The sequence below is a fragment of the Papilio polytes genome, unplaced genomic scaffold (genome assembly GCF_000836215.1).
Source record: "Papilio polytes unplaced genomic scaffold, Ppol_1.0 DF821400.1, whole genome shotgun sequence".
NCBI lineage: Eukaryota > Metazoa > Arthropoda > Insecta > Lepidoptera > Papilionidae > Papilio > Papilio polytes.
The window spans coordinates 3,865,210-3,882,081 of NW_013527804.1; the positions used below are offsets into that span (position 1 = coordinate 3,865,210).

A 16,872-nucleotide genomic window follows, 5' to 3' on the forward strand; every position below is an offset into this window, starting at 1 on the left:
TTGCGACAGTAAACTTTTTAATATAATTGCTACAGTTTTCTCTTCAGATTAAACACAAAGCGTAAGATAATCTAAAATCGGAATTAAAATAATCTGACATATCTAAATTAAAACATTAAATTGCAAAATCCCTTGAAATAAAGCTAAAAGACTATTAATAAAACGATAGTATATTTCAATACTACATCGAATAACTAATCTAACGACGATACATTCGCTAACAATCAACATATAGCATGTATAGTGGTGTCCAAACTTTACGCAAGCTCGGAACTTCGTACGAGACTCAAGTTTATTTTCTACCAATTTGGGAAAAATATATTTAATTTACTTAATTTCATTTATTGTAGAAACGTATGTGCAAAATTAATTGTAAATTTTATTTATTTCCATATCATGGAAGGCATAATTTAACTCTTTGATTGTATTGACTGTTTTAAATATATAATAATATTATAAAGCAAAGATTTTTATTTTTACATGTAATGCACATATGCTGAGTGCCTTTAAATAAATAAATAAATAAATAATGTATTAATTCAAAATTCACTGTACGGAATTCAAAAATTCTTGCACCATTAAAAAGCAACGTTATCCACTGATAAGATAATTACTCACTAGTAACATAGGCTGTTTTATACTATTTTTTATTTGACACGGACAAAGTCGCGAGAAATAACTAGTACCTTTATCGGCGGGATAAAAAGATAAACAACACAACCTCACTTGATACATTTTTGGGTCGCAGATAACGAGCCGGCATAAAGTTTGAATTTTGATATACTTTTATGAATGTCTATGGAAAGCTTCAAAGACATGGATATAGTATTTTCCATTGAAACACGAACAAAAACCTCTTTCATTTAAAGAATACATTTAAAGTACAATCAGGGAATCTGTCTGTTCCATCTTAGCAGTTTTAGTACGTATCGTGATAAAGGATGGAGTAACACGGCTAATTGATTTTTAATATCCCATCGTTTGCAAAACTCATTGCTACCTTTATTATAATAAACAGAATTTGTATAGTACAATATAATTCTGAAAAGGAAACACCACAGATTTCCGCGATTGTACAAATTGTCAGTTAAAACAAATGTTTTTAAAACCATAGTCGAGTAAATTGTGATTAAATCGTGAATATCGCAATAGCGTTATATCCAATATTATACATTAGTACATAAGTATGTATATCAGAATATAGCTTTAAGTTAATTATTCGTATCGTTATTCCTGTTCCGTGACTGTTTGATAATTTGTATCAATTTGAGTTTCTGAGCGTCCTCGCTTTCCATAAAGTTGGTAAGCATCTGTGAAAATCAATCATTTATAAAGAAATTACAATAATATAGTGATTTTATTACATCCTTTCCCTTCCTTTTCTCCCTTTCCTTCATATAAAATTTGGGAATACAGTAGAACCTCGATAGCTCAAACCTCGGTAACTTAAAAATAATATGTTCCCTTCCCATCAGAGCCCAAAACCTCTACAACATAGACCCTTGATAACTTAAAATATTTCGTGTTTCCCTTGGACTTTAACTTATCGAGGTTTTACTGTACTTCGACTTAATAATTCAAGGTCATAATAATTTGAGTAAAATAGATGTTGCCAGCCGATAGACAAGGACAGCTTATATTAATTTGATTTTATTCTTATTTACATTTTTTCGTTTTTCTACGACCCTCTGGCAACACTCTTGGTGTATTCTATTCACCGATCTGTATTAATAGATAGGCCATTGTTTTACAATAGCAGCTTTTGCTTCGTAAAACACGTGTCTGTCTGTCTATTATTAGAAGCAATTATCACATCACCATCAGCCCAATGGAATATTTACAGAATATCATATTGGTCCACATTAGCCTATCTTTTTTATATTGGTGAGTGTAGTTGCGATTGATAAATACGTAATGAGTATAGAGGAAGTTTGAGAGTAGCCCTAATGGTAGAGAAATTAAGGAGTAAAAGGTTAGACAAGAACTATAGTTATGTGCGGTAGGTAGAGGTATAATTAAAAATTGCGTGAAAGAAACATGAAGTGATGACCAAGATGACGGATAGAGTTATGTCGGTCAGTAGTTCATGCACTTGACTTGTAATCTACAGGTCTTTGGTTCGAATCCCACGGATGTGATTTTTAATATTTCGAATTTCATATGTACATAATTTAACCGACGTTCTTACGATGAAGGAAAACATCGTGATGCACATATTGGGGAAGCAATTCAAAGATATGTGTGAAGTCAACCCGCAGTGCAGGTTGACTAAGGCCTTATCAGTAACTTAGGGTAGGCTCCGAGCTCATTGGGGACGTATAGTGATAGTGACGTATAGTGGGGACTGGTGATGATGAGGAAGAGAAGTAGAATTAGTTGTGATACTGACGTGTGTGCTGAAGTCCGCAGCGACGGCGGCCGCCGTGGCCGGTCTCTGCGCCAGCGCCAGCAAAGTGGGCAGCAGCGCGTGGCTGTGCGGACTCGACACCAGCCAGTTGGCGGGCAACGTACAAAGAGTGCGGATCACACTCCACCCGTCACAAATCGTCTCCTGGACATCCCGAAACAAACTATAATAATAAGGTGGCAAACGAGCAGGCCACCTAAATCCGCCAAAATGGCGAAGCGATTGCCTATAGACGTCCGCAATGGCATTGTGTTGCCTACTCTAAATCGACGGAGACGCACATAAAGAGGATATTTCCCCTTCATATGCGTCTCCACCGTCAAATCTCATGGGAAAGTTCCCATTCAATCCTTTCCTTATAAGAGGGTGGAACAGGAAAAGGACTAAAATTGGGCTTTCGGCACCACACTCATCAGACTGTACGCGGAAATGACGGTGAAGACGAATAAGAAGGGGAAATATCCTCTTTATGTGCATCTCCTCCGTCGATCGAGGGTAGGCAACGCAATTCTATTGCGTATTTCTATAGGAAGCGGTACCATAGCTAAATTTGGGTATTTCGGTAACCGCTCGATCGTTTTTCATCGTTTACTACGTCTTATGGGTTCAAAATTTTGCATAAAACGATAAGAATACAATTTAAAGCATCAACTACCATCTTTTAACAAACTCTCTTAAAATACATTAAAAATTATTTACAATGATATAAACTTTACAAACTTGGCTTCATAAAATTCCGAAACAAGGCATTTTTAGATTAAAGTCACATCTGTTCTTGTAGTAATTGATTACAAAGTGGAAACAATATAAATTATTCATGGTAATGGTCAAACAACCCGCGTACAAGTTACCGACCCTAAAACACTTCCCTACACACCTGTGCTCGTGGGAACCTCTTAAGAAAGGAGGAAAATTCCTTGCTACCATATTTTTAAGACTTACTTAATATTTAATTTAAGTAACTATCCCACCAAATTGTAAATTGTCTGATAAAAATCCAACGTGTAAAACATGTGAAATATCGGATTTTGTTCTCGTATCTGATAGTGACGTCATTTTAAGCTATCTGAGCCTTTATCAGCCAGTGGTGGGAGAGGCCCTAGGTCTTCTAAACATACTCAGGTCTAAAAGTTTTAACTGTAGATGAACTGTTTACTTAAAACTAGTAGTGTAGGCAAAATTTGACCAATTCATTTAAAAATGGCATTAGACTTAACACATAAAATATCTTTAAATAATCATTATTTTATATTCAAATTATTGCATTTCAGTACTTTTTTTAGTATTTACGGCACGCATGATTAAATTAAAGGTTGGATTCCCAGCTATGTTTAACCACTCGTTAGTAATTTGGTTGGTTGAATTGGGTTTCCGAATTACGTATCTTGACTTTAACTCCGTTAAAACTTGGATCAACCTAACACTAATGAATCTAAAGGTAACAAAATAAGAATACTTATACTATACATAGGCCACAATCATATTATGCTTTACTAAAATATAGTCTTCTTTAGCTCTTACGTAATCTTCGAATTTGTATAGAATAACCTTACCAATAACACCGTTTATACATGTGTCAACAATCAACGCCACTGCTAGTTTCACCGTCGTCTAGTCGAGTTAAAACAATAATTTTATATGTAATTACTGTCCGATTATTAACTTAACAAATAGAATTCTTACATTTTAAAAATATGAAATGAATATTTAAATAAGGTTAGATCACAATTACAAGATTTAAATTATCATTTTAAATAAAGATAAAAATAAAATTAAAACACTTTATTAACACGATCAGTTGAACAATAATCATTGGGCTCTGCTTCCTGAGCTAGGTAGAAGATAAACGGTATTTTTTTATATATAGCACAGACTAACCTTTTAGAATACGTACATCAAAACAGATAAAAAGCTAACATATGATAATAAAGGAACTTCAGAAACCAAGTATTAGTAGAATTTACGTTCAAAAACACGTGTAGCACAGGTGTGGCCCGCATGAGAACTTCACTGCGGATGTCCAACGGAAATTGGATTTTTTTAAAACAGTTTAGTTGACCGAAGTCCGAACGTTGCAAAAGGACATTTATATATTGTAAACGTAAACTACACTAACCGTGAGAATGCACGTATACGTGCCTACACCATTCTGCACTCTTTAAAAAATAATTTTAGACAAGTTACAGCATATAAAATCGTAAAGAAACAAATTGGTTTATGTTTTAAGATGTCAAAATCAAAGAAACAATGTCGATGTTACAGATTTTAAGTGCTTAACACAAAGAGATTCAAAATATATAGAGTAGGCATAGTTGATGCTTCAATTAAAACATTTTTCACATAATCTTACTAACGCTATCTATTGGTAGATCCTTGCAATTGCACAAAATATTATATTATTAATTTTTAAATGCTTATTTTAGATAAAAGTTTTTTTTATAGCAAAAGATAGAACTATTCATCGACATGAGTTGGCACAATACTTAACAACATAGTACCTTTTAAAGAAGTTGCCTGTGAACAGAATTTCGTTCATTGCCTTGTCTATATAATTAAATGTCTGGCTTAAAATAAAGTTGTAATTATTACTGACCTGTAATTGTGGATTATCGACAACCACAAATCCGACGAGCACAATCAGATCCAGGACCATAGTCTCCGAGAGCGACTGGTCTAAACGCTGGCCAGTCGGACCTGGTAGAATAAAACATTCATCAACTTGCCCTTATCCCTTATGGAGGGTCGGCACAGTATGTGCTGCTCCATACATCTCTCTTAGCCGTCACATCTGAAACCACTCCTTTCTTAAGCATATCCTCTTTCACACAATCCATCCATACTTTCTTCGGTCTTCCTCTTCCTTTGTAGCCATCCAAATTCATTCTTAACACTTTCTGGTTTATGTGTCGTCGTATAACATGTAAAAGAACAAAGAAAAAGAAAAAAAGAGAAAAAGAACACATTACACATAGAAAAATACAACTTTCCTTACATTCACCATCTTTTCCTTGTTTCTACAGAGGGTCCCACAGTATATACTCCATACATCTCTGTCAGCCACAACTGAATCCACTCTTTTTAAGCATATCTCTCACACAATACATACTTTCTTCTGTCTTCTTCTACCTTTGCAACCCACATTGAATCTTAATTCTACTTTATGTACCCATCCTCAGAATTGTTACTAATCAGTTATTTAATTACCACTAAATAGATTTATAAAGTAAAATCTACCCAAAGACTACTTCAGTCGATTTAATTTGTTAATGATTCCAAATACCGCAATGCTTTGACTGAATTTGGGTCATTATAGCATTCAAGAACACACAGAAACTGATTCAAATATTACGCAGAAGGAAAGAAAACGCAGAACTAAACAGAAGGGTGGAACCAACGTGGGAGGAGTTTACCTTTTTTGTTCTGCGCACGGGGCGCCTCCTTGTCACTGGGCGCGTGCTGCGACAGCAAGCGGGCGACGGCAGCTCGGAACTCTAGAGGCCAACCTCCTTCTCCGAAGGCTTCCTACATACAAATTTTTCATCTGTACTAAAAAAAAATAAACACACTTCTTCGAGGCGTAGGATGTCAGCAATCATAGTATATTTTGGAATAATTCTTCCTTTAATAAAAAGACCTACACTTACGACACGCTTTAGACTATATATTTTCAAACTATTAAACGTAGTTAATAAATAAATTGGGGAATCAACCCTCATGTGGGAAAGGGACCATAAACTTCAAGCCGATATTATGGAAGCAAGGTTGCCATGGTAACAGTAATTCTTACCCAATGTCAAAGGCCGTCGTTGTCATTTGTGCATTTGAATTTTGACATTTGACAAATGTAAACAATAAAATTTTTATTTTCAGTTTTTATAATTTCACGCGGAAGCCGCACGACAACAGCTCGTAACTTGATAATCACTAACTTCGACTCAATAGAACTTCTTAAATCAGTCTCGAGGAAAATCAGAGATAATGTCGGTCACACACGAAAACAATCAGAGTAACGGAGATCGCGTGAGAGCTTGCCGTGTGGAATACTCAACGAGATGTGTTGGCCGCAGTAAACCGACCGTCACGTCACGTGCTGTACCGACACATTACACTAATGGCTTCAGATTGTAGTCCACAGGGGTCGATAGATGAACTTATTTCGACTAGACGACAATTGTACTCGAGTGACGGTTTTGGATTATTTCATAGCGTATCGTACTCTACACTGTAACAACCTTACAAATAAACGCGGTATAAAATTAAATTTAGGAATAATCTGAGTATAATTGTACTAAAATTTGTTTATAATCAGTTTATTCGTAAGTTGGGGGTTAAACATTAAAAATATGGATTTTTGTGGCGGCCATTTTAGAATTTTCATAACGTACTACACTGCACTTGTCAAAAAAATCTACGCTAATTATCTATACTCAGTTATTAGCTATTCCCTTTCGACTTCATCCGCATGAACTTATAGAAACTTTATTTTATTATATACATTTGTCAAATTCACAATTGCAAATGTCATAATACCAATTACCGTGCTATGGCATTCTTGCTTCCTTAATGTTGGCAGCTTGTAGTTTATAGTCTTTTTCCCACATTAAGGTTTTTTCCAATTTATATAGCCCTAAATTTAATAGCGTGAAAATATATAGCCTAAAGCGTGTCGTAAGTGTAGAGCTTTTTATTAAAGAAAGAATTATTCAAAAATATGCTGTGATTGCTGACATCTTACGCCACAAAGTAGTGTGTGTTTACCCTATAGATATAGAAGAAGAAGATAAAAAGTCCATAAGAACAGAGTAATTCGAAAAACATCGAATTTTCGACACGAAGGTATTCAATTTAAATAACATTCAAGTACGTATCGATTCACTCTTTAATCGATCTCGCAGGACCACACTATGCAGCTAAAACTGATGTCAAATTTATGTCAAATTTGGTGATATGGTTTTTACATCACAATAATGATAAACGCATAAACTTATTAACAAGCTTTGGGAACAAAAACAGCATAACCATCAATCATGCTGCAACCGCATTACCCTGGGGTATGGGCAGGCGCATCTGCGGTGTCGGCTAATAAACTTATAATTGTGTTTATTATCTATTACTAGGGCTGCAAACACGGGCCCCATGGGTGCGCCATTATTCATGCTATAAACCCGAATACAGACATCAAAGTACGTCGGGGAAACCTCTTGGGGTTTAGTTACTCCGTTGTGTTCAAATGTTTTGTTTGTTGCTTTAGTTAAGAATACTCCGCCCTTTTTACAATTAAGTATTGAAATATGATAAGCTATAACTAACTTAAACACACTTATTAATATACTAGCTTTCGCCCGCCACTCCGTCCGCATGGAATTAAAAACAAACAAAAGTGTTTCAAACAAAAGACTTTCATCTATATCTATGCCAAATTTCATCGAGATACGTTCCGTTTAGGCTACAAACTCTAATAAATATCCATCCATCTTAACTTTCGCATTTATAATATTAGGAAGATAGTAAGATTTGACGTCATCAATCACATCTACGTTATTAAACTTAGGTGGATTTTGGACAAAGCTACAATTAAATTCTTCAATAGCGATAGGCCTTTGTATTCATTTGAGCATTGAATATTAACATTTACAATAGAAAGATCCATCCATCTAATTTAAAACAGTAATCGAAATAACTCTATACAACTATAATTGTAAACGATCTGAAGCAGAGGGTGGCTCAAACACGTGTCTCCGCATTTCTCTTGCAGATAACTATATATTTGCAGGATGTCGGCTCTGTGTGCACAGTATTACTCTGTGTTTGTCATTACGTTTGCCAACTCTTGCGCAGTTTGCTCTGACGTTCGAGTGTCTGGGGATTTCTTGCGTTCGACCCTCTATTTGTACTTCAATGTTTGTGTAGAAATTTTACGCGCATTGCAAGTTTTGCTTTTTAAATTGATTAGTCTGTTTGGGTTTAATTTTACGGTACGTAAATTTGTTTTGAAGAACCTACTTGGAAGCGATTATTCAATAAGAACAACACTGCAAGTTAACTAATTTGAAATTCTTCTACCCATACCTTCTAATACCCATTCATTGGTAGTTTCTTAAGACGAAAGTGCAATTTAAAAAAAAAACATATTCTATTTTACTCACAGATGGTGAAAGAATTTTTAAAATCGGCCTAGTAATTATTAAGGGTATCGAATACATACAAAAATCCAAATCTTTCCGCTTTATAACATTATTATCGAATAAGACTGGAATGAAGCTAGCTAATGAAGGTAACATGCAACGTGTTGCACTGCATCAAAAATAAATTACCAAAGACCATCTACAAATTTAGTCACTATGATTTTAAACTGCCGTATTCGAAATTTATTTCTTAGTGTAAATTTCTTATACAAAATCTCTCCTTCAATGGCCAAAGAGACAATTAATCGGGAATTCTATAGAGCTATATTCATACCAAATACTAAAATATCTAATATCTAATCAATGACTTGTACAAGTACAATAAATGTGCAGACCATATCCAAAATGTACAGAAGCCCGATGTCAGTCCGGCGGCCGAGCAAACAGACCTCGTAATATATTTGCGGAGAGAGCAAACACTGTGTGCGGTGGTACGATAGTGATGGGATATGTCCCATATATCGATCCCAGTATATCGATACTTTAAAATATCCTTTTGATGAAAATGCAATGATAAACATCGTAAATTATGAAATACAAAATTAAGGGCAAATAAAATAGTAAATACTTAATAAACAAAAAAACAAAGTTTAGTTGAATTGACTTGAAAGTACGCTTCAAATGCATTTTTCTTGTAATAAATAACGCGTATTCTTTTAGATATTTCTAGACGCACAAAATTAGAGTAACAGTCTTTTTAAAAGATTTTTAACCAAATTTAATCCGATCTCGAATGTGATAAATTCAATCTATCGATATAAAATTAAGGATACTTTCCGAAACGCAACATCACTATTAACAGCTGTAATAAATTGACTTTAGCCTACGGTAGCGATTTAAAACTGGAAGTAGCTTTGTCAGTACCGAGTCCTGACCGATGAACTTCAAACGGCCAAATGATTGGCTCAAATGTTGGCATAAGATTAAAAAAGGTAAAATGAATTTAGAGGGACAAGTTAATTAGGGGATGTGCAATTTGTGGACCTTTTTGGTGATTGCCTTAATACCTAGCAAATATTATTCTTCTAGAATTCAGAAAATCGTTAAAATCATCCATCTGTACTGATATTACAAAGAGGAAAGATTTGTATTTTGGTATGTATTGAAATAACTCAAAAACTACTGGGTCAATTTCTCAAATTCTTTCACCATTAAAAAGCTACAATATCAGTGAGTAACATAGGCTATATTTTTTAATTATACGCGGGCGGAGTCGTGTGTAACAAGTACAAACTAAAATCTTTAGTTGTAACGCGAGTCGCATGGCGTCTGTCTTAACTTCAGCGAATAAATGTTGATTTACCTCAGACATCGGACACTGGCGCCCTTGTGTACTCTATGTAAGAGATACCTCGCCTACCATAGAGTAATGTACACATCAACTTCAAGTAGTCAAAGAGTATAGTGAGACAGACTGACACGATGGTAAAATACAAAGATAAGTGCTAAAGCTCTTATTAGTAACAAAAAATGTAACATATCCGACTGTAGCTGTCTTGTTATGATGTGTCATTTTTACGGTCAATCTTTATTAATGTTACTAAAAAAGGAACTTATTTTTATATGTAACGAATAAACTCAAAAACTACTGGGTCAAATTAAAAAATCTTTCACCATTAGAAAGTAACATTATCACTGAGTAACATAGGCTATATTTATTAGTAGATTTTACTCCGCACGGACTTAGACAGGAGCAAAATTATAGGTTTTATCCAAACATTTCTATATCATCATTATCATCACCACCACCACCACCACCACCATCATCATCATCATCAGCCTTTATCTACCAACTGTATTGTATGACGATAGCGTAAAATATCTTGACAAGTAGCTATAAGCCATACAAAGCGCCCCCACTGTACGCAAAGCTAACATCATTACGAGGATGGACAAACAGACATCTCTGGAGACGACATTATACCATTGCATAACATCAATTAATAAATAACGGATGTGGTAATTTTTAACTATCTACATTAAATTAGATTTGTCTGTTATTTCCTACTATTGGCACATTCAAAGTTGTTTAATAGATCTCTAGTGACAATCCACATGATTTACCTTTAGGAATTCTCTTAGTAACCAATAACTGAATCATTTTTTAATTTAATTACCTCTAAAGATTTTTATTTCAAATAACAAATAACTTGTTCTTCCCTTAAAAATGGACAAGCTTTAGAAATACTATCAATTTTATAAATTTGAAAGCTAGATACGAGACAACCTTAGAAAATGGAGTCTTTTTGACCAAACAACGAATGTATCAAGTTTATTCTCTTTCGTATGCTGTCATTCATCGTGTTGACCCCACACAAACACGCCGTAACGATGCTCCAGTTAATTAAGAGGGCGGAGCAAACAGAGAGATGCGCCTCGAATACTCGATCCAACTTGGGAAAACTGTACAAATAACCAACTGCATGTGACATGTAGTCAAAAGACAAGATTTTTACTAATGTTACTAGCTGTTGCTCACGGTAAAAATATAGCCTATGTTACTGACAATGTATATTTTGAATGGTGAAAGACTTTTTGAAATTGACCCTGTAGTTTTTGAGTTAATTCAATACGTACAAAAATACAAATCTTTCCTCTTTATAATATTAGTATAGAGTATAGATAAATAAAGTTAGGATGTTGAACGGATGAACTGCTGAAAAGATCTCGATAAAATTTTGCATAGAGGGCAATCTGAAAGAACACATAGACTAAGAAGTCAAAAAGCTAGTAAAGGTAAAGTTCTTATGGGAATCCAAAATTATTTTTTGACATACAACTAACCTGTACAATAGTATAATCCAGTTCTGCGATAGCTCGCAGCAGGTGCGCCGTCCTGGCGGCCCGCACGAAGATACTGCAGTGCCCCAAGTCCGCACCCTCCGCGAACAGCATACAAAACTCCGCACGAGAGCCGCACAGCCCTGTGCCCAGCGCCTGACGGAGCGACTGCTTCGCCATAGCGCGCTCGCAACCCTGGCAGTTTTTTTTTATATTATCAGGTGGCAAACAAGCGGACACCTGGATCCGCCAAAATTTCGAAACGACTGCCCATAGACAGCAATAGCGGGTGGGTTACCTTAATCAACGGAGGACGCATTATCTGCCCCCCACTCACTAGATCATCGGCAGGTCGATCGTGTTCTATACTTACGGTATCAGTGGCAGAGGGCTGGCAGAGATCAGCGCAGATAGTGAGTAGAGTCTGCACGCTTTGACGCGCCTCACCGGCCACCTCTGCTCGGGCGAAGCACCCGCTCATACATAGGTAACTGAAACAATATAAATAATAAATATTTGAACATTGATGTGTTTTGATCGTCAATTTTTTCAATTGCTATTGAAAACTGTGGATCCATTAAATTATAGACATCAATTAAGAGCGGTTTAATGTGTATTTAGATTTGGCAATATTATCGACAACCTTTATAGTTTTCTATTAATGCTGGGATTTTGAGGTTTTCACTTATTTTGTCATTAGCGTTAATTTGATCTATGTTTCAACGGAGTAAAACTCGGGTTACGGTTTACGAAGAACCAATAACACTGACGAATGGTAAAACTATCTGGGAAACCGGTCATAAGTCGTTTAATATCTTAGTTATACTAGTCTCTAATTATATTAATACGTTCAATGAACAAACACAAACGACATAAAGGAAGTCTATGACAAGTGTTATAAAAAATTCATTATATTTTACTTCTTTGTAGATTATTATAAAGTCTATCGTTGTAAAGTTAACGAGTTGAATTTCAATGGCCGGCGGTGGTCGTTCAAATCCGAATTAAAAACAAACAATAACAGAAGCTTGTTGTTTCTGTATTACCGCTAGGGGATGACACCCCTTGGCACCAACAATATTTTTATATCTAAGTGGACATTAAAGTTTTGAAATTGTAAACTATAGTTCTGAGACTTTATCAATTAATGGCTGATTCATAACGAATTTGTGGGTTAACAATCTACTAGCGCCATCTATTGTCAACCAGTATAGACATATTTTGGTGATAGGTTTCGTTTTTTTTAAACATCTGTGAGTCAGCAGTACATCTGTGACATATTTACTTTAGTTTAGGTACCTACAGTATACATTTCAGTACATTAGGTACCAATCTGCAAAGATTTACGTCATCTTAGCAGATGCTCCCCGCCCTCAATACCCCTGCGCCTTCTACACCGGATCCAATTACGACTTGTATAAATATTTGATAGTGTTACTCAGCGTGCACAGAACAACGAAACAATAGAGACTAGACTGTGCTAATTTATTTCATTACTAGCTTTTGTCCGCGACTTCGTCGTCAAAGAAAAAATTTCGCAACATTGAGAACATTAACGCCGTTCTTGACATACCTCCTAACATCAATTCATCCAAACTTACGCATTTATAATATTAGTAAAAAGCAGAATTTAGCGATCAATGTCTAGTAACAGTTGGAAAATTTAAAAGTGAATCAATATCCAGATTGCCAACGTGACATCATCTGTTACAAATTCATTGTTTCCATCACCAATCTCCAAAAAAAAACTATGTGTCAAAAACTATGTCTATATAAGATACAAAATTTATTCTTTTAACAAGCTATCGCCCGCGAGTCCGAAGTGGAATTAATGTAAAAAAGTAAGTAGCTTACGTGTTCTTCCAGACTATGCTCTACATCTATGCCAAATTTCATCGAGATCCGTTCATCAGTTTATGCGTCAAACTCTAATAAACATCCATCTTAACTTTTACATTTATAATGTTAGTAAGATATATTTATTGTTGTCAGAACAAGACTATCAATCCAAACGGTAGCTACTCTGTGGACAATGATAAAAGGGAATTATTACAAAAATCCTGCCGTAGATACATTTCCCTTCGTTTGTTCTTGAGTTAAGATTTGGAATTAAACTTTCAGAGATTTATATAAACTTGATCTCCATTCTCTGCTCTTTAAAACATCGACTAATTGGTAACTGCTCGGACACTTCGTTCATCATCTTACCCTTATCCCTACAGAGGGTCGGCACAGTATGGGCTGTTCTTCCATACATTTCTATCAGCCGTCATATCTGAATCCACTCCATTCTTAAGCATATCCTCTTTCACACAGTCTATCTGTAATTTCTTCGGTCTTCCTCTACCTCTGTAGCCATCCACATTCTTAAAATTTTCTGGTTTATGTTCCCATCCCCTCGTCATATAACATGTCCATACCACGGTTCACCATAGAATATGCTCGGTCAGTTCGTAAATACACAATAATTCCAACCTAATGAGTCATAACTAAATACCTTTATCCTACGGGAACTCTCCCCTACCAAACATCTAACCTTTTCGCTGTATCGTAAAACGATTAGAGAAGAATCCGGGTCTCAGGCAACAAATATTTAAGATAGTCTTATCATAACCCGTCCAGCGCAAGGAGGTCTCTTTATCACACGTTTCACTCTCCTAACAAATTATAAATGTAACTGCCACTTCTTTATTCTAATATATTAAGGTTCAAAATGCTCTGTAGTAATCGTAAAATACTCAAATTTCGTGGTTTAATGCTTGAGTGACCATTCGGACGTCGCATATTCTGCATTCTCTTATGGCGCCTTGTTTTTTTTTGTTTTTTTTATTACTGAAAGTTGTAACTCGCCTCACACTAAATATTATAGCACAAATAGACATTGTAAATATAAAATTTGACTATGGTTTTATATTAGAGCCTTATGTAAAAGTACAGATGTTACTAATATTATAAAATTGAAAGTTTGGATGGATGTCGTTGTTAGCCTAAATGGCTAAATGGCTGGACGGATCTCGATGAGATTTGGCATAGAAGTAGAGGATAGTCTGGAAGAAAACATAGATTACATGCTTTTTTTTTAAACCGCGATGCAAGTCGATAGTATCAAGCTGTGTCGGCGCCAGACATTTAAGAAATATATAAACTAGACATAGGGATCAACATTTTTTCACCTGTAACTTCTTTGTTCGATTAAATAGCAATATAAAATTAGACACGCGGAAACGCTTCTCATTGTACGAATTATTTGCTTATTTATGATTTTGACTATCAGACATCAGGTAGAGCTAGAGAGATGTCAAAAATGCTTCAAGTGAAGTGTCAACTGTCTATTCTATATATTTTTGAATCTCTGGGCGGCGCCAATGATTTATGTCGTACACAGACCGACTCCGACGCACTACGGTAATAGAAGCTTACGTGTGGCGCCTACGCACGTCGGGGTTACCAGTCGGGGGGTTATTCGACAAATTTGGGGAAAATCCCAAGGATTCGGGGAAAGATGTTAGTAATTTCTAAAAAAAAAAATTAATAGCACAATAAATGTAAAGAAATTTACGCTATCAGTACAAGACTATTTCATAGTTTACCTATAAAGCTGAATTTGGATTCTATGTTAGTCTATAATTCACAAATGTTAGCGTAGTTTTATTGACAAAAGAAAAACTACAGTTAATAAACACAATGCTACCTTGATCTCTACAAATAGTTAAACACCAGCAAAATCTTATTTGGGGAAATTAAGACGCAAGTGGCAACACTTCCTCTCCAGCCGATAGAAATTTATAGCGCATTTAAAATGTTTTCGTTCTTAATTTCTGTTAAATAAACGATCCACAATTTCGGCGCCTTTAACGAGGTGAAATATGCTTTCCCATTACTGGGCCGATGTCGCTCACTACAATTCAAGGCTAAAACGTCCAGATTAACTTGATCTTCAAACTTCTCATTAGCTTCGAGTTTGGTTCTTAGAAGGAGGGTCGGGCTAAATCGGTCACACGTCGAAATTGTTGTGGCATTTTAAGTGTGTGAGGTATGTTAATTTTAGATTTTATTTTAATACGTTTGGAAAGCGGACATGTCCTTTTCTTAGAGCAAATGTTGTCATCATTTATATCATACTAGCTGTTGCTCGCGACTTCGTCTTCTTAAAATTAAAAAATACACCCTATTTTACTCATTGATAACGTAGCCTTTTTTGGTGAAAGAATCTTTGAAATCGGTCCAGTAGTTTTTGAGTTACAATACATACAAAAATACAAATCTTTCCTCTTCATAACGTTAGTATAGATATATAATACCTACAAAATAATACAAATAGCGTAATAATAGTGCGTAGTAATTTAGACAGCTAACTACACTTGAACATTTCGTTTTTTTTAATTCATATTAAAATGTGCAAGGAACATAAAAGTTTAATAGTTCAAATACATGCACACCCTCTCGGCATGTGTTGGGGGCGCGTTAAATTTGTTTTGACTACATTTGCATTAGGATTTGCGTGCATTAAAGCGAAATAAATTTGATGTCTTCATGCGTATGACATTCATGGACATTAGTAGTTTAATTTTAGAGACATTTTATTGCAGTTTAGGAGCGAAATTATTAATACAGATGTCGATATTTGCGAGTTAACTAGACGGTTTTATTACCGTTATGAGGCATTTGGATGATTTATGCAAAATCCAACCTTATGACGATAGAATTGAAGTTTTTATTTATTGGCGGTAAAAGTAATACTAAGCAGATGCACAACTTTGACTAAACTATCGCACAACTGTTTAGTGTTGCTTCGATTTCTATGAGCTTATTTGGAGGTGCGCACACAACTCGATTTTTAGTTGTGCAACTAAACAGTTGAATTGGCTGCGAAACAATAGACAACCACACAACAGTTGTGCGATTTATTAGTAGAAAATGCCCACTCTTCGCAGCATTTTATTATTCGATTATTATTCGATTAACTATATTTTACCTATATTATCTCTAAAAAATGTTAACAATAAACTAAGTAATTTTGGTTCCATTTTTTGTTACCTACTACATTTTTAATTTAAGATGTATATATCAAAAAACCTATTTATACAAATGTTTAAAATTACAAATGCACGGTTGATTTAAATATAAAAATGTTACAAGGGGAGATCGGGGAAAGCCGAGTAATCCTGGTAAGTAATTCACTCGCAGTAAGTAATGCGCTGATAAATGAAATTAAATCGGACAAACAAGTGCTGCCATTCGCCCCGCGGCTCCCCTTTCATGTCGCCTCTTGTACGAAACGCTAGTGATGTAACTTTTATATCGATATTTTATATCTTTATCGATATTTAACTCAAGCTACCATACCTTAAAACCAAAGATTAAATATGTAAATGAACTAAGTATATAAAACATTTATGTTAGGAATAAAATACATAAACATGTCATTTATTAAAACGCCGCGCATAATCGTTTTGTGAATACGGATACAAATCATTAGAAAAAATTAGTGTCTTTTAA

The 16,872-nt window shown here is 35.0% G+C and overlaps 1 protein-coding gene across 1 annotated transcript in view; it reads right to left on the bottom strand.

The window, feature by feature from the left end:
* Window positions 1-521: 521 nt before the first annotated feature.
* LOC106108935 overlaps window positions 522-16,872 on the bottom strand; it is a 28,662-nt gene continuing 12,311 nt past the window's right edge. Inside the window, exons 2-7 of the mRNA XM_013290297.1 lie at window positions 11,747-11,864; window positions 11,377-11,568; window positions 5,818-5,929; window positions 5,001-5,101; window positions 2,390-2,551; window positions 522-1,310 (exon numbers count right to left, since the gene is read on the bottom strand). Coding sequence (XP_013145751.1) covers window positions 1,212-1,310; window positions 2,390-2,551; window positions 5,001-5,101; window positions 5,818-5,929; window positions 11,377-11,568; window positions 11,747-11,854 — 774 coding nt within the window. The 5' untranslated portion in view covers window positions 11,855-11,864 and the 3' untranslated portion in view covers window positions 522-1,211. The remainder of the gene's footprint in view (window positions 1,311-2,389; window positions 2,552-5,000; window positions 5,102-5,817; window positions 5,930-11,376; window positions 11,569-11,746; window positions 11,865-16,872) is intronic.